This window comes from Emys orbicularis, chromosome 17 (genome assembly GCF_028017835.1).
Source record: "Emys orbicularis isolate rEmyOrb1 chromosome 17, rEmyOrb1.hap1, whole genome shotgun sequence".
Lineage (NCBI taxonomy): Eukaryota > Metazoa > Chordata > Testudines > Emydidae > Emys > Emys orbicularis.
The window spans coordinates 8,248,706-8,271,800 of NC_088699.1; the positions used below are offsets into that span (position 1 = coordinate 8,248,706).

Below are 23,095 nucleotides of genomic sequence, written 5' to 3' on the forward strand. Positions count from 1 at the left end.
CTTGGGACTTACAAAACCAAACTCCTTTCTTACCCACATGCTGCCCAGTTAAAGCAGCAATTGTTTGGGGCAGTTTACAAGGGAAAGGAATTTTTCCCCAAGTCAGATTGGCAGAGACCCTAGAGTTTTTTCACCTTCCTGTTTAGCATGGGGCATAGGTCACTGGTTTGAACTGGAGTCAATGGTGGATTGTCTACAATTTGATGTCCTTACATCATTATTTGAGGACTTCGGTAACGCAGCCAGAGATTACGGGTCTATGACAGGAGTGGATGGGTGAAGTTCTGTTGCCTGTGATGTGCAGGAGGTCAGCCTAGAGGATCGTGATGGCCCCTAGTGGAAGTCTAAGAGAAACTCAACATGTCGCTACAGCACGTTGTCAGTCTTCTAACTAGTCTTGAGTCCATAACCGACCAAGACACCTAACCCCCATTTTAGTAGAAGTGAGCGTAACGCAACAGGTCAAGGTGTCTACAACCGTGAAAAGCCTCGGCCGCAAATCACCTTTTTTTTTTTTTTGCAGAGATCATTTAGCCTGGTATTTGCTAGGTAGTTGACTATATAATAATTCAGGAGTGGGTTAGATGCCTAATAGCCTTCTCGCTCCTCTTTTCTCCTCTCATTTTCTTTACAAATCATTTAAGAATCCTTTTGTTAATGGTTTCCGGAAAAACCAAGTACCGCCATTAGCGCTCATTCATATTTATGTCATTTGATTTGGGTAATTAAACACAAAGCTCGTCATTTAAAGGTGCACTATCCTTCGCTGTTATCGCTACGAAGTTAACGTCAGAATGACAATGAGCTCAACACAGTAATTTAAGAGGTGAGTGCATTAAAAAAAAAACACCTCTCCATGGCTCTGGGGTTGGAAACAGCATTGCCTCTTGCTTGAATACTTCACAAAGCCAAATAAGCATCGTGACAATTCCGAATGTAGAGCAGTTCATGTTACGGGGGTAAAAGCACAGGGGGGGAAAAAAATGTATCAAAGCAAAACAATGCTAAACTGCTTCAATACTCGTGAATAGCCCCATAGTGGGTATTTTAAAACAGGCACCATACTGCCCTTTCCTTTTTTGCCATGTCCCCAGCATTTGCTTTTCACTTGCCTGGCTCTCCAGGGATTTGGTCTCTGACTCAAGAAGATAGAAGGAATCCCAGGCCTGGGACCTGAAGACAAAAGTATACGTCTACCAGTCAGTTTAAAAAGGGGGTCTTATGATGAGTTAGGGGAAATCCATCAGCTAGAAAAATGTCATTGCTATCCCACTTTAGGTAGATAGCTAGTGGGTGGACACAGATTCCGGAAGCGGAGCAGGTTTTCAAGAGCTTGTCATGTTTCAATGTTATTGGGCATCCAATCCGGCAAAAAAATCATAAAAGGGGCCATCGCTTTGTGCCTGGGGCATTTGCATGTTGTTAGGACTGTAGCAACAGCGCATTGAACACCTCCGAGACAGATTCTGAGGGGCAGTAGAAATGTTTCAAGCGTCTGCACATTACCGTGCTTATTTTAGTGAGTCAACATAGCTCCTAGGGGTGTTGTGTTAGGCAGGCTGTAGCGCATAGTTATAGGGAGGGGTTATAGAGGAGTACATGCGTTAACTTTGTTATTCGCATGATGTATTCATACCAGACATTCTACAGCCCTTGTACTAAGGGTCATTACGACTAAGCACCGTACATGTATTGCCATTGTATTCAGTGATAGATCATTACAATGGTACCATGCGTGCTTTAGACTTACGTCTCCGGCCAAAAGGATAACTTCGAAAATATATGTTTTACAATTAGGAGGTAGGGGGTCGTATTATTAGCATAACGTCATAAAACTAGGAGACAAAACATTTTCTCCAATCAGTCCGTGCTAGAAAGAATGACCAATATTTTGATAGGTTTCAGAGTAGCGGCCGTGTTAGTCTGTATCCGCAAAAGAACAGGAGTACTTGTGGCACCTTAGAGACTAAATTTGTTAGTCTCTAAGGTGCCACAAGTACTCCTGTTCTTTTTGCAAATATTTTCATGTATTCCCTGGTATAAGGAAGCTCATACTGTCATATGACTACAGACTTGTGCTTTAACCAAAAACAAAAAAGGACAGGAGAAAATGGATCACCTGGGGCTAATGATTTCTCAAACTTTCCAAAACAGCAGTATTTTGAGTACAGAGTTACATTAGCAGCTTTATTTAAAAACTTTCTGCCAATTTTCATCAAAATTAGACTCTGTTTCTTTGAGCGATGGGCCTTTGAATGATTTTTTCGGATTGGATGCCCAATAACGTTGAAACATTACATACTATCGAAAAACCGCACCGCTTCCGGAATCTACGTTCACCCTGGTGATGACCGACAGATATGTGCCTAACACGTGATAGCAATGATATTTTTCTAGCCCCAAATGGGTCCGGGCTGGTAGACTGTGTGTTTTATGGGTCTCTTCGCCTAAAGGAAGTGTTCTGAACTTACCGGAGTGTTGGGCAGATGAATAAGCTTGTTTGCAAAACATTAACATTGTTGCAGAAACAGTAAAATATTCTCAGTATAATAGCTACCTCTCACTGAGTGAAAATGGTTTCTCTCTCATTTTCCACAACTACGGGAGGTTCCCCCCCCACCAGCTGCAGGGTGCTCTCTTCTAAGGTCGGGATTTGATCCGAGACCCTGTTGCCCTCTGAGTGCATTTCATACTTCTAGAGCAACACGCTTGCTGCGAGTACGGTTTACTCTTTGCTCACAAGGTAACTTCCTTATTCATATCAATAAATTAACATAGACACATCCAGATTGACAAGCTTCATGTCTGTTCCTTAATCTTGTATCAATTTCCTAAGCCCATGGAATTCTGGGCAAGTTTTTCCCATTCCACAACCCACAAATGCTCTCTCTTTTCCTGTGTTGACACAAGTATCATCCCAGAACACCACACCTGGGGACGCAACCCAGCACTTACGAGCCACCCTATTGTAACAACCCACTGTCTCGGTGGCGCGGACCCGTATGCACGAGGAACCTCACAAGAGTAAGTCGGCCATCATAGGCTAGCACACGTACATACATATAATAAAGCATGGTATGTATAGGCCAGTGCTCATGAGCAACCCTACGACAATCCAATAGGCATCCAGTGGGGGTGAGGGTAAGTGGTAAGGCTTCTGGGGTACTGAAAATCAGCAAGGTGGGATATATTTTTTGAGTATGAAAAACACTGGCCATGTTCAGTATCAGGCAGAGATCAGGGCCTTACGGTGTCGCGCTGGGATTTTTTCTAAGCGCGATGCGTCTAGTTATCTCCAAACAGCGATGTCGCTTGAGCTTCCACATTTTGCTTATTTCAGTATTATTTTAAACTTGCTAGTTTTTGCTCCTTCTGCTGCTAGATGTGAAAGAAATGCCCACTGCATACAAAGTAGGGCGCTTATGAGGATTTCAGGGGAAGGAAAAAAAAAACCCCACCAGTAAATGCCTTTTGGTTTGCAGACCTGCGTAAAGCTAGATTTACCCAAGAATCCCAAAGCTTTTAGTTTAGGAGAATATTTAATACTCTTATTAATCATTTTTAATCCGTTTGCTTTTAATTAAGAAACAGCATGATGCTTTCCTATCAACATATGCCAGGGAGCAGATTAATTGTGGCTTAAGATAACTCTCCTCGATTGGTGTAATGTATTAGCTAACGAGATGCCCGCTTCTAAAGATGCTCAGACGCTACCTTGGAAAGCCTGCTGCCCTCCAGAGAAAACTTTTTTCTCCTCCCCTTTTAGAGCCCCAGAGTGTTGGAGATTTTTTTATTTTCTTTTTATTTTTGAAGTCTCAATCGGGAGCTTCGGAGATTTTTTTCAAAGATTGCCCACTTCAGAATTCAGGCACAATTAAAAAAAGAGGAAGGAAAGAAAGAAAAACTAACAACAAAATGATCAGAGGAAATAAAGCCAATGGGCCGGAACGTGAAAGAGTTACTGTTTGTGTGCTGCCCCCGCCTCTCTCTACCACCTTTAGCAGCCTGTTAAGGAGAAGCGGCTTCTGGACAGTCCCAGAGGAAGTTTGAGACACCACTGTACTGCTTTCCTAATTTGCAAGAAGTAGGATGGCCTGATAAAACAGGGATGGGTGCCAGACCGGCACATCGCTCCTTTGGAAAAAAATCAAGACCTGCATAAAGAGAACAGACTCTTTCCCAATACCGCTGGCACAGTACAAGATTTTGGACATTATTCAGTACTACCCTTTCCTTCCTCCTCCCTCCCGCCATCCAAGCTTCTACATCAGAGGCTCAGAAGGGGCTTTAGGAGACTGCTCTACAGAGCTGTGGTTTTCCTTAGCAGGCTCTGGTGACGGATAGAAACGCTGTGTGCAATGTAGGTAGAACAGCATCGAAATGCCTGGGCCTCGCTTTGCCTTGTGCGGCCTTCTCTAAGAGGGGAATGTCAGCCCAGGCTTGAGGCCGGTTTTTCAAGCATTAATGAACGTTTGTAAGGTGCTATTTAGATGCCAAATATGGTTATTCATGTCTTAATAAGCCTTGTAGAAACATTCCTAAAATACCAATCACTGATGAGAGGGTATTACAGCCACATTGCAGCCACTTCTAGACAGATCTCTAGGTGTAAAAAAAGAGAATCTATTCCCACAATGTTTAACCTCAACTAGAAAGAAAGGACGGTCCTGGGGCTCAGGAGATCTGGGTCCAGCAGTTCCTGGCTATATCACAGATTCTGTGTGTGACCTTAGGGAAGTCACTTAAGCTCTCTGTGCCTCAATTTCCCTGTCTGTAAAATGGGGGGTAATGTCACAGCCTTTGTCTTCTTGTCTATTTAGATTGTAAGCTCTTCGGCACTCCCTTTTACTATGTGTTTGGACAGCACCAAACACAACCAAGTCCTGGTTATAGTTGGTGCCTTTCGGTGCTACTTGGGTACAAATTAATAATAGTTTTTAGTAATTTGTATCTTTTGTACCACTAGTGGCCAGTTTCATTTGAAGTATTATTGAATCATGCAATAATAATCTTTTGGCTAAGTAGCCAGGCTGCGCACCAGATGGGGTACATTGAATGAGACCGATACAGCCAAATGCAGTAAGGTCTGAGTTTTTGTAAGGACATCACCACTTCCCCTAATAGCTGCAGCTCTCAACAGATTTTGAAATTCCAACTTTGACTTCTTATTTCCAAACCCTTTCTAAATCTCTGCACCTGAACAGCAGACAAGAACGCCACACTATCTGCAAGCTGGCAATTCCAGTGGTTTCAACTACAATACCATAACTGACTTCTCCAAGGGAAACAAAAGAATTGCATCACTCACTTATACTGTCACAATGTCTCAGAAATTCCTTTGGCATTTCCTCTTCTTTTTTGGGGGGGGCAGGGGGCAAGAGGGGCTGAATGATGACACAAGCATTCAGAAAGGAGAAGAAATTTTCCTAAAGAAAAGGGAAAGCGTGGGAACATTTTTTCATTGTTAAGGGGTTTTACCCAAGTAATTAACATGAGCTATTTTGCAGAGAAGCAGTAAAACCACTGGCAAGCGCGGGCATTATTTGAAAGGCAGATAGTCTTTGCTGTACATAAGGCTCTTCAACACCTTCTGTAATAGACCCTTGTTTTTCAGGGATCTGCCTAATCTATGCCCACTCTGAACTGAAATTTGGGATATAAAGGTCTCAAGTCAAGAGTGATCCCCTCCCCCCGCCCTTTTCTCTCACACACAATGGGGGGGGGGAGGGGGGAAGATTCATTCATTCACATGATTCAAGCTGAGTATTTATTAAAAATACTGAGCCATCAGTTTAGAATATAGTTTAGAGTATAGTTTCAGCATTTCAAATGATGAAAACAGAATAATTCACTTTCTTGGGGATTCCAGTGGCTAATTAGTTCTGTTCTCTTTCTTCCCCACCCCCAATATGTATACTAATAGGAGAGTTTCCCATAAACTGCATTTAGTCAATGGGGACGGGGGAGAACATTAATTACATACATATAAAATCCCTTTCCGCTATGTTACTCCCTTTATATGGTGAAGAATCCCTTTCCGCTACGTTGATAACCTGCATTATAAATGTGAATTTAGTGCTTATGAAAGGGCCTGGATTGACAGCCTTGAAGCCTGATCCTCTGCTGATCCATGGAGTTATCACATAGTACAGTGTGCAGCTCTCCCCACATACCGTCCCAACACTGACTGGGAGAGGCCACCTCAGAGGGCAAAAGGGGGTTCTGTTTCCATGACCCATTCAGTCCTTGGCTTCTGTGGAGGCTGCCAACCAGGAGGCCAGTTAATATCAACTGTGGGGGGTCAATGTGATATTTCTTCTGCGGTTAAACTGAAGCCCAAGTCCTGAGAAAGAGCAGCTCTTTGTAGCAGGCTCTCTCTTCCCATTCACCAGGAAATCTTACAGCTAGCCGGCCCTCTGACCTCTTCAAGGCAGAAAACACTCCACTTAGCTAACCCACCAGTGTTAAGCCTCATTTGACACTCGCAGAACTTCTAGTGCCAGCTTCCACTGGAAATTCTGCCAAAGGCCACGGCAGACAGTTCGGATCAAGGCTGTGTTTTAAGTAGCTATAGCAGACAAAGGTCACGCTCATACTTAATACTCCCAATCGGCATGTTCGGACTAATTTTCCAAACATACTTTCCTCTTCTTGCAGCTTAGTTCTTTTTTTAATGGTATATCCTACCGTCACCCATTGGAATGCATCACTCCTACAGAAAACACAAATCCTGCCTAAGCAATTTAGGTGCGCAAGGATATTTTACAGATATGACTTCTGTATTGGGGGGGGGGGGGGGGAAGGGAAGAGGGAGGAAAGAGAGGGAAGGGGAGCCTTTCTTCTACAATAGCCAGGACCTAGAAGAACGGAAGGCAAGAACATGGAGAACATACCATTGGCAGCCCAACACCACACTTGGGAAAACCTACTGAATGTGAACGTTTTGGCCTCTTGGACCTATTCCGTATTCACACTTGACCATGTTGCTATAAAGACCCAACATTTCCCACGTCCCATCATTCCTGCGGAACAACCTGGGCTTGGAGTATGCAGCTGCCCTGTCATTCCTAGCAGCCTGATTTCAAGGAGCCACCCGGAATGCCTCTGGACTTCACTCCACTGTCCCCGTCTCTGCACAGTCAATCAGGCAGGGCATTCCTATTAGAACCGGGGACCCGGTTTGTCCTTGGTGCCAGGCCACTGAACTCAACTGGGTACAACCAGGGAGGGAGCCTGGCCTTAGGAAACTCTCTTTGCTTTACCTTTACTGTCCCCTCGACTTCCACGAACCAGCGCCTCAGCATGGCCTGGATCTGTCCATCTGTCAGCTCAGGATTGGCATCGTGGATCTTCTTCTTGACCAAGTCTTCTAGCAGAAGGCGCCTTAGTCTCCAGTAGAAGAAAGTACGGGAGGTTCTCCACTCTAGCACATCCTGCGCAAGACCCAGATGGGGAAGGAGGGGAAATGAGTGAGGTCAAAAAAGCCAGAGCCATATTTAACTCCCACAGATTAAGGCAGGATCCTTGGGACCTGGCCACTGCAATCAGAGGGGCTCAGAGGTGGAGCAAAGTAGCAGGGCAGGGCATAGCTGATTGCTTCTGATAAGCTGCCTGCTGGGGTGTGCTGGCTCACTTGGGCAGAAAATGGAGATGTAAGAGAGGAGGAATGTTGTACCCATTCGGGGTGGGAAGGTGACTGAAAGGGAGAGTCTATCATGGGAGGGGAGAATCTGAGAGCAACGTTTTGGTGGCTCGATGCCCATTTACCCTTACGTCCACCTCAGCTCACAGAGAAGCTCCCTTAGCCCCTAGCAGGTATAAAGGCAGGAACTGGGGAGAGGCTCAGACTTGGATGTGTTCAGTTAGGCTGCGTGTAAAACAAAACCACAATGGCAAAAAGTATTCTGAGTGCTGAGCTTTGAAACCACCCACCTTGTCGTACTAACCCGGCCTCCTGCACCGCTGTTCTCCCCACTCCCTTCTAAACTCTCTTCCCTTCCACAATGGGGGACGCAGATTTATCAACACATCATGAGAAACAAGCAGCCTCAGGGAAAAATCCCCAACACTTCCCCAGGGAAACTAAAACTCAGACTGCATTTGGAAAGCGATCGGGGCGACTAACTCGGCCCAGGTTAAAGCTCCGGCAATGGAGCTGGCCTTTACTATTCTGCTCCAGCCCGTCTGTTCTGCTCGCTGCTCAAACAAGGTCAGCCAAAGACCACAGAGTGCATCCATTTAGTGTCTTTACTTCCTACCTGTCTGCCTGCAAATGAGGAGTTTGCCACTGGAAAGGGAAATGTCTGGTGAGTTTTTTTAATAGATCGGCTGGTTGCGGGCTGACAAATGAAAGCGTGGGACCACCAAACGGTAGGGGTAAGTAAGGGTGCTGGAAAGCACAAAACATTAATACTAGGTCAAAGAGCTGGCCCAACTCAGGCAGAGGGTGGGACTGGGGAGGGATACTGCTGTGGCAAGAATTATTGGGAGAGGGCACTCGGGCATGAGGTTTACTGGGTGCATGAGTCTTTGATCCTGCTTTGCTCTCTCAGTAACTGGCTGGGGCTTGGAAGATTTCAGAAATGGCTGCACTTGTTCATCTCGGTCTGTGACACTTTCCTTGGCTGCATTCAGTGCATGTACAAGTGCTGGGCCTTTTGACAGGAATTGTAAGAAAGGATCCATTATACTTACAGTAATGACACCCTTCTCCTGCATCCGCCCTGGCGTGTCATGCAAGTCAGCAAACTGCACCGCTACCTGATGGTAAATGGGAATTAGGAATTCCTCCCGTTCCTTCAGCTTGGTCTCCAGCTCCTTCCGCTCAGCTGGGCCCAGCTCCGGGGTGCCTGGAATCAGACAAAGCTGCCCGTCAGAGACCCTGGAAGGGTTAAACAGGTGTGTGCAAAGAACCCCAGCTTTGGGAGACCAACCTACCTCCTGCTTATTGTCTGTAATCACATTTTACATGATCTCAACACAGTATATTGCTTAGGTACTTTTTTGGGGGGGGGGGGGGGGGTAAGATTTCCTCTCTGGACTGGCCCTTTGGCTTTTGGTTTCCCAGTAGTTGATAATAAGCAATTTTAAGTCCATGAGGGACTTTGGACTGCCTAGCATTTCACAACACACAATCCATAGTGCGTTCTTCCTCTCTGCTTTTTTGTTCTGCTTTCTCTTTACGGCTACCTTCCCCAGCTCCTCTCCAACAATGTATCTTCCAAGAACTCCTGTGACTATTGAGGCGGTGTGTCTGGAAGTTCAGGCACAGAACTGGGAAGTTGGGAGTTCTACGTTCTAATCCTGGCTCCGCGATGACTTGCTGGGTGGCCTCGGGGCTCAGTTTTCCACATGTCAAATGAGGACAATACTAATCTACCTACTTCACGAGACAATTGTGAGGATTCGGTAGTTAACCGTGGTAAAATGAAAATCGACACGACTACATTATTTATTATCAGCAGCGTGACTGCATTAACAGCCCCGTCCAAGCCCGCCCCCCCCCCCACAAGGCAACCTCTTAAAATCATTAACTCCTAATGGCAGGTCAAAATGCCACACATCCATGAGAGTCAGTTACTTTCTTTACTTTTCCCTAGTTTGTCATCGGTCGACACCACTTGGAATTCCAGCTTGTCCAGACCCAGGGTAGCCACAGCACTGAACCACACGTGTGTGGGTTGGGTGGTGAAGACCCAGGGATGGGATGATTGTGCTCTCAGGGAACATGCACTTATTGATGGAGGAAAAGCCCAGGTCAAACCTGGTAGCTGCTGCTTCCCATCTGTATCCTGAAGCAGCCAGGGACGGTCACTCTGTGAACATGGGAGTTCCCTATCCATATAGCTACATTCTTGGATGCTGCCCATTCGTGAGGCCATCCGAGCACACTAGAATCTTCTTATTGCTGAATGTAAAGATGGGGGTTGTTGGGTTTGGGTCAGCTCCCTGCACCCCTTGACTCAGGGCCCTGGTCCAAAGCTTGCAGATAACTACTGTCATCAGAATGGGCCATACCAAAAAACTTGATCTGACCAGCACCAATCTTTGGATCTTTGGAAATCAGCAGCTGAGGTCCCCAGCTCTGCCTAAATTCCAGAGAGGTAGCTCCTCCCGGAACCATCCAAGTGCAGTAGGTCGTTATCCCATAGATTTGGCACCTGAATGAGAAAAGGAGGATCCTGTCTTGTTCTTTGGTGCACTGTGCAGTAGCACTGAGCGCACACACCCTCTCTCTCTCTCACACACACACACCCCACTTGCTGGTGTGGAATACATGAGTGTACAGGCACAGCTCTACAGAGAAGGAAGGTGCTCACCCCTCGCACTGGAACAATCGGACTAGAGTTCTCCAGGCTGACCCAGCCATGCACCAAGCTCTACTATCATCTAGGCCCATCTTACGCTCTCCAACCTGCAAGGGTGCAGAACTGATCTCACGCTGACACTCTTGACCTCCAATGTGTACAAAAAAGTCTTCACCAGGTCATTGTGTCTGTGTGACTGACTCAGTGGGCTTTTCGCCTCTGGGGCTGCTCGCTGAGTCAGACCCCACCCCCAGGCCCTGACCAGAAGGACCAAAAACCATTCTTGCCAAACAGGCAACAACAAAAGGCCAGGGTTTAGTGTAGCTCAAACCAGGTTCCTGTCGAGGCTGCAGCTTGCGGCCAGGTTCTGGTTTGGAAGGTTAGCAGCCTCACCTGGAAAGCCAGGCAGGACTAGATATTCCTGAGCATGACAGGAAGTGTCATCTCATACTACATGAAGGCAAACTCCTTATTGATTACAGTACTGATGGAGCCATCTGTCAAAAACAAATCTATAATATTGGCTCAGACCATCAGCGATTAGTATCACCAGGCTGGGTTTCAACTCCCGTTCTTTCAAATGTAACAGCATTCCCACCTAGATTTCCTTTCACTTTTACATGCACCTCCATTAGGCCTTATCGACACCTGGCAGTTTTGAGGCTCTGATAAATGCTCCTGCAATGTTCCCTAGAAATGGCTGGAAAATGGTACTGCTTGATCTACACTGGCCAGTCCAACTACGTTAGCAAGAAACCTTTCTAAACTAAGTGACAGAAAGCTTCTGCTAACATGATTTAAATGCCAATTAATTAAGCCATGATTTAGGAGACATAATGACAGGACTTATCCCCATAAATTAACAATGTCTCAGTATCAGAGGGGGAGCCGTGTTAGTCTGAACCTGTAAAAAGCAACAGAGGGTCCTGTGGCACCTTTAAGACTAACAGAAGTATTGGGAGCATAAGCTTTCGTGGGTAAGAACCTCACTTCTTCAGATGCAAGTAATGGAAATCTCCAGAGGCAGGTATAAATCAGTGTGGAGATAACGAGGTTAGTTCAATCAGGGAGGGTGAGGTGCTCTGCTAGCAGTTGAGGTGTGAACACCAAGGGAGGAGAAACTGCTTCTGTACTTGGATAGCCATTCACAGTCTTTGTTTAATCCTGATCTGATGGTGTCAAATTTGCAAATGAACTGGAGCTCGGCAGTTTCTCTTTGGAGTCTGGTCCTGAAGTTTTTTTGCTGTAAGATGGCTACCTTAACATCGGCTATTGTGTGGCCAGGGAGGTTAAAGTGTTCTCCTACAGGTTTTTGTATATTGCCATTCCTGATATCTGACTTGTGTCCATTTATCCTCTTGCGTAGTGACTGTCCAGTTTGGCCAATGTACATAGCAGAGGGGCATTGCTGGCACATGATGGCATATATAACATTGGTGGACGTGCAGGTGAATGAGCCGGTGATGTTGTAGCTGATCTGGTTAGGTCCTGTGATAGTGCTGCTGGTGTAGATATGTGGGCAGAGTTGGCATCGAGGTTTGTTGCATGGGTTGGTTCCTGAGTTAGAGTTGTTATGGTGCGGTGCGTGGTTGCTGGTGAGAATATGCTTAAGGTTGGCGGGTTGTCTGTGGGCGAGGACTGGCCTGCCTCCCAAGGTCTGTGAAAGTGAGGGGTCGTTGTCCAGGATGGGTTGTAGATCACTGATGATGCGTTGGAGAGGTTTAAGCTGAGGGCTGTAGGTGATGGCCAGTGGAGTTCTGTTGGTTTCTTTTTTGGGCCTGTCTTGTAGCAGGAGGCTTCTGGGTACACGTCTGGCTCTGTTGATTTGTTCCTTTATTTCCTTGTGTGGGTATCGTAGTTTTGAGAATGCTTGGTGAAGATCTTGCAGGTGTTGGTCTCTGTCTGAGGGGTTGGAGCAGATGCGGTTGTACCTCAGTGCTTGGCTGTAGACGATGGATCGTGTGGTGTGTCCGGGGTGGAAGCTGGAGGCATGAAGGTAGGCGTAGCGGTCGGTGGGTTTTCGGTATAGGGTGGTGTTAACGTGGCCATTGCTTATTTGTACTGTGGTGTCCAGGAAGTGGACCTCCCGTGTAGATTGGTCCAGGCTGAGGTTGATGGTGGGGTGGAAGCTGTTGAAATCATGGTGGAATTCTTCCAGGGTCTCCTTCCCATGGGTCCAGATGATGAAGATGTCATCAATGTAGCGTAGGTAGAGAAGGGGCGTGAGTGGACGAGAGCTGAGGAAGCGTTGTTCCAGGTCAGCCATAAAGATGTTGGCATATTACATCTGCTATGTACATTGGCCAAACTGGACAGTTACTACGCAAGAGGATAAATGGACACAAGTCAGATATCAGGAATGGCAATATACAAAAACCTGTAGGAGAACACTTTAACCTCCCTGGCCACACAATAGCCGATGTTAAGGTAGCCATCTTACAGCAAAAAAACTTCAGGACCAGACTCCAAAGAGAAACTGCTGAGCTCCAGTTCATTTGCAAATTTGACACCATCAGATCAGGATTAAACAAAGACTGTGAATGGCTATCCAAGTACAGAAGCAGTTTCTCCTTCCTTGGTGTTCACACCTCTACTGCTAGCAGAGCACCTCACCCTCCCTGATTGAACTAACCTCGTTATCTCCACACTGATTTATACCTGCCTCTGGAGATTTCCATTACTTGCATCTGAAGAAGTGAGGTTCTTACCCACGAAAGCTTATGCTCCCAATACTTCTGTTAGTCTTAAAGGTGCCACAGGACCCTCTGTTGCTTTTTACAATGTCTCAGTGTTTCAGTTTTCTAAAACTACAGACAAAATTAATGTCTAATGCAAATACTCACACACACACTTTACACTTTCCTAGCATTTGTTTCCTACTAGTACCTATCCGTTTTCACCGTCTCACTACAGAGGCGGCACAAGTTACAGTCAGAGGTATTGCAAAAGGTCACAAAACACTTTACTCATTTAAGTTACTTGCTGTCAATCAAGGCACACGGTCTAGCGATAGATCCCATATGAACTTGGAGGATATGACGACAAATACGTCAAAATGACACTGTCCCATTGAGCTCTTATTTTTGTTTATTTTAAAGTTTTGGGCTCAAAATGAAATTATATTGCTTTAAATGAAATAAAATTAAAACGTCCGGATTAATGTAGCCTTGTGAAAGAAACCAGAAGAACTAACTTGAGCAAGGCATAAGGTGGGCTATGATTCTGCCCACGACTGCTCTGCCAACGTTCCCACATACTGTCTTGCAGCATCCCATTGCTGTTTCCAGACAGAGGACAGTCTCATACAAAGCTCAAGAGCTGTGAGGTGGCTTTGCACTGTGTATTAACAGAGACCAGGATTCAACCAAACTCATTTTCAACTGAGACCTAAAAAGCGGCTCTCTCCTCCCCACCGAGAGTGACTTGTTAAAATGATTCCTTCAATCAACCACTCCACCATGGGACTGAGAACCTGAATTCTCCCCTGCTCAGTCCACGGGCCACAATTAGCCCTGGTGTAAGCAGGCGCGGCTCCTTTGAAGTTGCACTCACTTACTGCAGGGCAAGACTGGCCCCAAGCCCAGTGCAAGGAGAGCAGGTTAATTCTCTCCCACGGCCACACAAAGACGCGCACAACAGGTGCTTGTGCAGAGGCAGGGGACTTAACGCCAGTCTTGGTTCGATTTGAGCACAGAGCGGAATCTGAGCCCAATTACATGCTACCAGATGCTCAGGGGGAAATGGGGAGGTTTTAACTTCCCACCTACAATGGGGCTTGAGCAGAGGCTGTGAAGCTCCTGTTGTAGGGTCACAGCTTTAGACAGTGGGTGGGTGGGGAAGCCCTAGTACACAATGACCCTCCTTTGCACTTCTATAGCACCTTCTTCTCCCCCCCCCCCCCCGCAAGGAAAAGGCTTTACCAACGTTAATTAATTTCACCTTGCAATGCCCCTGGGAGATAGGCAAGCACAATTATTCTCACTGTACAGAGCAGAAAGTGAGGCAGAAAAAGGTTAAGTGAGTTACCTAGTAACATAGAAGAGCCTGGAATAAAAGCCAGGAGACTTGACTGTCAGCCCCCTTTCTCTAGCCACTGTTGGCTTTCCTTACTGTTGGCGTCTCCTCTAACATTGTCGCTCCTCTGTTGGGCTCTGAGTGAATGCCATCAGCTTTTTGCTTTTTATTGTTCGTGAAGCCATGTCAATGGGATTAAATGCAATGAAAGGAGATCAGCTATTGTCAAGCTGTCATGCTTCCTGGCTGGGCGATGTGGAAGGTGACTGTCACTTCTCTGGTCCGTACAACGCCACATAAACTGTCCAGTTTGAAAGGGCCAGGGTCTGGAATCAAACTGGAGCAGAGTGCAGCTGTGAACGCAGCCAAACCGGAGTCAGCACCACGGACAGCACAGCTGCTCTGTTAGCAAGTTTGGGGCCATATTCAAAGCTCGAGTTGCCTTCCATATGTTTTGAATCAGGCCCTTACTGAATTCTGCAGACAGACGCCGTCCTGTCTATTCTGTACGGCATGTGTTTATATTTGATTTTAAAATGTCTCCTGTCAGATCAGCGTGGTTTTCCATATTACGCGGCCACACAGCGAGACTTTTAAGACAACAAGTTCAGACTGTGTCCCCGCTTCGTAAAAATCGCAGGTCACGTATACAGGAATTTTTTCAGCTCAGGTATTCGTTTTTTACATGGCCTTCAATGTAAGCATGTTAAATGATGGTGGGGAGGGTTTAATTAAGATGCTGTGGTGTTTTATACCTGAAGAATTTCAAAAAGAATTGTTTTAACTTCATGTTTCTCTGCACACTTTAAATGGCAGCATCTGGCCTGAAGCCAGGAACACTCATGTATTCTAGGCTGTCTGCCACTCTCGTGTACAGACAAACCAGCTAGGCCCAGTAATGATTTAGGTGAGATTAACAAATATGTCAATGTCTATTTTCTGCTTAATTTAAAAGCAGCGTCTATAAAGATTTTTGACTTCTGAACCCTGTTCTCCTGAAAGAAAGAAGGTAACAATGAGGAGGGGGGGATAAAGAGTGATTATCCTATCATTGATCGTTTGTCAGGAGCATTTCTTATTCACTGGACTATTGTAAAAAGCTAAGCTCTCGATCAATCCTGTAAGCCCCCTGTACAATTAAATATCTTGGAATGGGTTTCTTTCTTTTCTAGCCACATCTTGAAGCCTCAGGGTTTTTCGGAAAGCCAGGGCGTTATTTATTTATTTTTATTTCACAGAAAGAGAAGACTCCAGCCAAGAATCTTACCCCAGCAAGAAAGCTAATAAACAAAAAAAGAGTCAGGCACTTCTTTTGCTCTAAAGTGTCAAATTTAAAATGATTAGAATAGCTCTCAAATGGTGTTTTACATCAGGGGGCAGGGATAGCTCAGTGGTTTGAGCATTGGCCTGCTAAACCCCAAGTTGTGAGTTCAATCCTTGAGGGGGCCACTTAGGGATCTGGGGCAAAATCAGTACTTGGTCCTGCTAGTGAAGGCAGGGGGCTGGACTCAATGACCTATCAGGGTCCCTTCCAGGTCTAGGAGATAGGACATCTCCATTTATTTAATTTAGATCCCAAAGCGCTTTACCCAGGTGGTCAGTAGCATTATCCCCACTCTTTAGAGATGGTGTAACTGAGGCACAGGGAGAACTGACTTGCCCACGACCACCCAGCAGGCAGAGCTAGGAAGAGAACCTAGGCCGCCCGAGCCCCAGGCCAGTGCTCTGTCCACTAGGCCACACTGCCTCCCATTATAGAGCTGTGTGTATGGAGATAGGTTACCAAGAGATGTATACGCTAAAGAAAAAACATTCTAAAATTGCTATATTTAAAGGCAAATACATATAGTACAGCAGCTCTCGATGGGCAGGTAGTGCATCAAGCTATTAACGGGGGGAGGGATAGCTCAGTGGTTTAAGCATTGGCCTGCTAAACCCAGGGTAGTGAGCTCGATCCTTGAGGGGGCCATTTAGGGATCTGGGGCAAAAGTCTGTCTGGGGATTGGTCTGCTTTGAGAAGAGGGTTGGACTAGATGACCTCCTGAGGTCCCTTCCTGATATTCTATGATTCCATGAACATTAAGAAGATATGAGGGGGGTTAAAGGAAGGGAAGAAAAATACTGGAATCTAAATTCATTTCAGAGTCTTGAAGAGGTATATTAGCTGTGGTGGCAGGTGAGATGCCCAAATTTACTGAAGATTTAATTTACAATTTAAAAGAAGGGAGTTTGTGACTTTCATAAGCTGGCAGGGGGTGCAGGACACTGGCCTAACAGAGAGCCCGGGGCTATTCTGTTTGCACTGGGTTTTGTGCCATGAAATCGTGAATGAGAGTTTTGGCTTGGATTTGCAGATTACTTTACAGTTTTTGAGTGAGTGAGTGAGTGTGTGTATATATTTATATATAAATAAAATGTGTGCATGTTTATGTGTATACACACACACACACACACCCCGAGATGTGCATATATGATTGTGTGTATGTATGAATATATACACCCTACCTCAATATAACACGAATTCGGATATAACGCGGTAAAGCAGCGCTCCGGGGGGGCAGGACTGCGCGCTCCGGCGGATCAAAGCAAGTGCGATATAACGCGGTTTCACCTATAACGCGGTAAGATTTTTTGGCTCCCGAGGACAGCGTTATCTCGAGGTAGAGGTGTATATAGCTCTGATTTGACCACAGCAGTTAGGAATAGGAAATACTTGCCCCCAAATGTTTCCCAAAATGAAAGAGGTAAATATTGTCTGGACTCTGTGAACCAGACAGACGGAGCCCTGACAAACATACACAACTTCACCGGAGTATCCCTCTGCTATCCACACCCATGCTAGGAACAGAAAGGGTCACCCAACTTTGAGCACCACAGTGCTAAGATATTACCCCTATCCCACGTAAGGAGCTAGCTACATTTAAAAGCACTGGATACGCTTTGGGTCAGGGACCATCTTTTTGTTATTTGTAGGCACGGTACCTGGCAGATTGGGGCCCCCATCCCTGACTGAGGCTTCTAGGGGCTACCGCAACAGTTAACTAAAGAAGGCCTTTATAAACGCCGAGTCTGAAGGAGAAGCTCCTCCCAAAGCCTGCTCCTACCCACTGCACAGGGATAGGTGTGCGGGCTTTATAGCTTGCGATCAGAGAGGAAGACTTCAGAGAAGTTGCCCTCCCTGTGCAGACGAATGGTAAAGCCTCGGTAATAAATCTATAGGGAGACCTATCCTGTAAAGTGCTCGGATATCGAATGTCAATTTATGTTCCTCTCCAAAAGTTAAGGGAAGCAATCGCAGCCGAGAAAGCAACGTCTAAACTCTTTTGATTTGTGCCCCATTAAACAGAGAACCTCTTTTGGCGTAACAAGCCAATGCTTCAGCTCTTCCCTCCCATGTATACGTCTCAGAGAGAGAGCACGCCACTGACAGGCAGTGTCCTGTAGTGATTACAACCTGCTAGAATGTCAGGGCTCAGGCTGCCTTTAATAAAGTTCCTGCCAGATGGAAATGGCTCAGCGGGACCATGAATCACGGCTTCCCATAACATTTAGCAGCAAAGTGCTTTTTTTAAATATGACCAGTTTAACAGGTTAGACAAAATGACTTCGAGAAATGTTATTGTAGCTTCCCTCTGATTGCAGAAAGCTGGGCAGCTTCTGAATCAATGTGATGGTTTACGGTTTCGCAGCTATTAATATGGGGGATTTTCCCCTCCGCCCTCAATGCACAGCCTCACACGGTAAAGCTTCTCTACTTGCTTCCCATCGCCTCTCATATATGCCAGCAAAGATGTGGGCAACAGCTTGACACCACCAGAGTGGGGTAAAGTGGCCTTGGTGTAAATGAGACTCCTACTGATAATATCTTCACTGAGCAAAACACACTCACTATCCTAAAACAGCATCTCACCACACGGAGAAGCCCTCTACACAGTGGCTAGACTGACCCCCTAACAATCCGGGAGGGCCCGGCTCCACTTGTCTCCAGGCCAAAGTCGAATGGATCCCAGGAGGACCACTGACTAACCCCTACCTGGCAAACAGAAGCCCTTCTCTGTCAGCAGCCTCTGGCTTTGTGAAACCAGCAAGGGAGCTTTTCCTTTGGTTCCTGAATTCAAAATGTAGTCCCTCTCATGAACAATGGGGGTCTGGGAAATAAACCTAGACCGGTGATTTTTAAGGGTGTTTTGTACAACATAAATATTCGTCTACAGAAGAGCACGAACATGCTCGCTACCGGATGTGTGCGCTCACCTATCTGAGTGTTAAAATGACTATGTGGAAGGTTTTTTGAGGGTGATTAGGGGAAAGAACATTAAGGCACCACTTCAACAAAGCATCTAAACTTGTGCTTAAGTCCATCCCTAGTCTGCAAAGCACATGCTGAACTGCGTTGCTGAACAGGGATGGACTACTGAAATGGGTCCTAAGGAAATAAGTGTTATGGACGCATGGTAGCTACTCCATATATAACGATGTAATGAGGTGTCCATTTTAAGTCAGATTATGACCACCTCATCTAACATCCTCAACTGCAACAACAAACATTATTTCAGCCTGAAATTCCTCACATAAGAGAGATTCCCCCCCCCCCCCCCCCCCACACACACACCAAGGCTGGAGTCTATTTAACCACACAACAGATTCAGCAACTGTGCAAACTTCTCCCGTGCCGCACTGCCAGCATGCCTCACTTCTGACCTGCAGGGAGCAGCTCTAAAGGGGAGGTCATTCAGGCCTATTCAAGTCTGTGGCAATGCAGATTTTTTTTTTTTTTTGGTTTGTTAAATGTGGCTGCTTGCAACCGCTTCTCTAAATAGTCAGTAGGATTCAAGCTGTAAAGATGCAACGTGAAATACCAGTGAAGGTTGTGGATGCTCAAGAGATTGGTCAGAAATGTCATTCTGCAATTGCAATACATGAAAAGGTTTTAGTCTGCTACAATTCAACTATTCTTGTTCCTAAGGACTTGCATTAGGGTCAAGTAAACTAGCAGACACGAAGCACCACTACAGGCCAAAATCACCTGTGATACGCGTTAACACACTCACAAGCACTAACTTGGACTTGCTGGGGAGTTAAATACAGGACGTCTGAGGACAAAAGGGATGGGATGAGCCTCAAATTGCACAGGGGAATTGCACAGCATTTAAAACTAGACTCTTTCAATAGATTATTGACCAACAGCAGTGACATTAATATACCATCATCTGCAACCAATCCCCACCCACATTCCAAGCTCTTTCAAAACATGATTGTTTATTTGAAATTAAAATATAGTAACATATCAAACAAAACTCTGAAGAAATCATAGGTTGTAGGACCATATACAAAGTGCAAAATAGAAACAGCCTTCCCCTCCCCCCAAATTGGTATCATATGTCCCAGAAAAATGGTATACCTATGGGAATTCCCCTCCAACTCCCACTTTCTAGAGAGGGAAATCCAAAGGACGGGTGTCAGGGAAGGTGAAATTCTGGATTAACAGCCATTTTTTAGCGATAGCAATGTTAGCACACAGAACCAATTAAAGGCAATCAGTGTACAATATTACCAGAAAAGTGACCAATGCTGATTGGCATTCCACATTTTGCAAGTGAAGGACAATCTCAAGGGCAATATTTTACGTAACTATTGCTCAGGAAAATAATTGGTATTTTGGTTAATTACAAAATAGAAAAAGAATGATAGAAAAAGCTTGAGAGAGACAACGGTGGTGAGGTAATATGTTTTACTGGACCAACTTCTGGTGGTAGAAGGGACACACTTTGAAGCTACACAAAGCTCTTCCTCGGGTCTGGAGAAGGTAACCAGAGCATCTGAGCTAAATACAAAGCGGGAGAAGATTGTTAAGCATAAGGGGTTCACACATGCTGTAGGAGTCCACTTAAAATGAAGTGAGCAATAAAGGGTTAGACTGTTAAGCATAAGGGGTTGTAACTTGCCTGGCGATTCCCCCAGAAATGGGATAGATGTACTTCCATTGGTCAGTTTGTTTTTCAAAAGTACATTATTAGTGAACTGGTTCAAATCAAATGCACAAATACAAAACGGGAAATAACTGGCTAGGCAGTAGTACTGCAGAAATGGACCTGGGCGTTATAGTGGATCAAAAATTGATCATAAGCAAACAATGTGATGTAGTTGCGAAAAAGACATATTATTCTGTGGTGTATTGAGAGTGTCAAATGAAAGATAGGAGAGGTAATTGTTCTCCTCTAGTAGGCATTGATGAAGCCTCACTGGAGTATTTTGTCCAGGTTTGGGTGCGTCACTTTAAGAAAGATCTGAACAAACTGGAGAGAGTCCAGAGGAGAGCAACAAAAATGATAAGAAGTTTAGAAAACCGACTTAGAAAAGGTTAACAAACTGGGCATGTTTAGCCTTGAGAAAAGAAGACTGAGGGGAGAACCTGACAAAAGTCTTTATAAAGAGGAAAGCGATCAATTGTTCTCCAAGTCCACTAGAAGGTAGGACAAGATGTAATCGGCTTAATCTGCAGCAAGGGAGATTTAGGTTAGGTATTAGGAAAATCTTTCTAACTATAAGGATAGTTAAGTACTGGAATAGATTATCAAGGGAGGCTGTGAAATTTCCATCACTGGAACATATTAGACACACACCTGTCAGGGATGGTCTAGATTTACTTGGTCCTGTCTCAGCGGACGGGGCTGACCTCTAAATGACCTCTCAAGGTCCCTTTTAGCGCTCCATTTCTATGAATCTATTAATTTATAAAATAGCTACTGCCGGACTTTGGACTATTGTCCGATTTTCCAGACCTAGGTGCAGAATGACAAACAGGTCACATGATGCTATTGTTTAGCCAATCAAGAAAGCGAAAGAAAAATGTAATAATTTTGTATATGTACGCTGCAAAGTAATCACCAGCACATGGTATTGTTGGGATTTAAATAAACTGTCATGCAACTTTACCTCTGAAAATGGACTGGTTGGCTTAACTTATCTGTAGCCGCTGCTGTGGGTTAAACTTTGGTTAAGTTTTTGTTATTTGGGGATTCAAGATGGGTTCGGAACCATCTTCAGCAAACCAAGTGGAGAAGTCAGTCAGAAGTCACAACGAAAGGCTGGTCAACGGAAGGGACAGGCTTAGCTCCTGAAGTGGTATGGCAGTTTACTGCTTTTGTGTCTGTGAAAAGTCAATTTTGCTCTACTGAGGTGGGCAGCGTCTTCCTGAATGATCCCTCCTCCAACACTTCATACAGAGTATTATATAGCAATGGGTGTGAATATACACACACACACACATAATGTACAACTATCTATCTAAAACTATATAAAACACTCAGATACAGACATTTATTATACGGGACAGACTAAAGACGATGTTCATCTTATCATAAAATCTGCCCATGGTGAGATCATACTGAACAAATAAAAGATGTTTCCATTGTACCACGAGATAAACATTTCGATAAGATAAACGGGAACAATTTAGGGTTAGGTCCTGCTTCCATGGAAGCCATTTTGCCATTGCCTTCGATTAAAATGGGACCGTGCCCATTGTTTGTATCACACGCTATATTTACCGCCTTCCCGATGGTAATAAAGAACATGCTGCACTATAAAGTTCATTTTCTGTTATTTCTGTTTCAATCCTAAAGCTTTCTCCCTTATGCTAATTGTAAAAAACCCACATGAAAACAGAAGACCTATATCTGTGGCCAGTAGGCTTGTCCATATATCCTATGTATTTATAGCTCTCTCTGGCTACTCCTGCTTTCTAGAGAACTCAGCCATTCTAGAGTCAAGACTGGGATTCCTCTCTTCTCCTCCCTGTTGCTCTGCAGCATACACGGTCACGTAAGAGAGTGTTACGCTGAGTGCCATTTTAATAAAACATGAAACTAATGAAGATTTCGGAGATAGTGCTAGAAAATTGATAATGAGCAGATTTATGTCAAATTATTCAATACCTGTCATCCTTCCCTGCTCCCGCCCCCCACACATGCAAGTCAAAATCCAATGTCTGAAGGTTCCTTGAATGAAAACACAAATGTCGCTGTACTATTCACCCACCCCTCTGCACGAGGCACACTTATATGAAGATCTCCCTCTTCCCCGGTACTCAGCAGCTCCATAGAAATGATGACAGCCATTCAGGGGTTAAAGAGAGGCAGTGAACCCCCAGTTAATGAGTAAGAATTCAGCAGGCAGTGTAAGATAAATGGAGCTTTCTCTGCTTCTGCTGGAGTCAGCATGAACTGCGGCCCCGCGGCTTGTTTGTGGCAAATGGAGTGCGCGAAATATCAAAGGGCAGTGATCCAGAAGAAGACCGACTTTGACAAATTTTAAATTGGCCAGAAAGAAAACCAGCACACAAAAAAATTATGCAATTCGCTGTGTCCTGCAATCTTGGCTTTCCTGCCAGTGTACGGAATTAGTGGCAAAACAACAGCAATGATCGCCTGACGCTGGGAGCAATTAAGAGCCATCTAAGTGAGATGCTTATCAGTGACTGAAGCTTTTAGGGCTCTCTGTATGTACAGTTGTAAGTGACTTGCTCTTGTGTTGCAGTCATTTTAATTAAAGTGTATGGAGTAATTATCCTGTTTAGAGAAGGGGGGGGGGGAGAACAAAAAACCCCCACGCAGTCTGGCGTTGGATTTTAGAGAGACTCTTGTAGAAAAATGTTTGCCCTTTTTCTCTCTTATCAAAAAGAGGATGGTGCAGGGGTCAGAGCTAGCGTGATTTAGGGTTGTTTTCTAATCGCGTCTGATGGAACGGAAGGGATTCAGTGCTTGAATTCAATG

General features: G+C 45.1%; 1 protein-coding gene across 3 annotated transcripts in view; it reads right to left on the reverse strand.

Moving 5' to 3' along the window:
* Positions 1 to 23,095, reverse strand: part of ACACA (acetyl-CoA carboxylase alpha) — a 183,284-nt gene that overhangs the window by 6,065 nt on the left and 154,124 nt on the right. For all 3 annotated transcript variants that reach the window (XM_065418240.1, XM_065418238.1, XM_065418237.1), the window contains 2 exons: positions 8,695 to 8,849; positions 7,263 to 7,433 (listed from right to left, as the gene is read on the reverse strand). In XM_065418240.1, the coding sequence (XP_065274312.1) occupies positions 7,263 to 7,433; positions 8,695 to 8,849 (326 nt within the window). The remainder of the gene's footprint in view (positions 1 to 7,262; positions 7,434 to 8,694; positions 8,850 to 23,095) is intronic.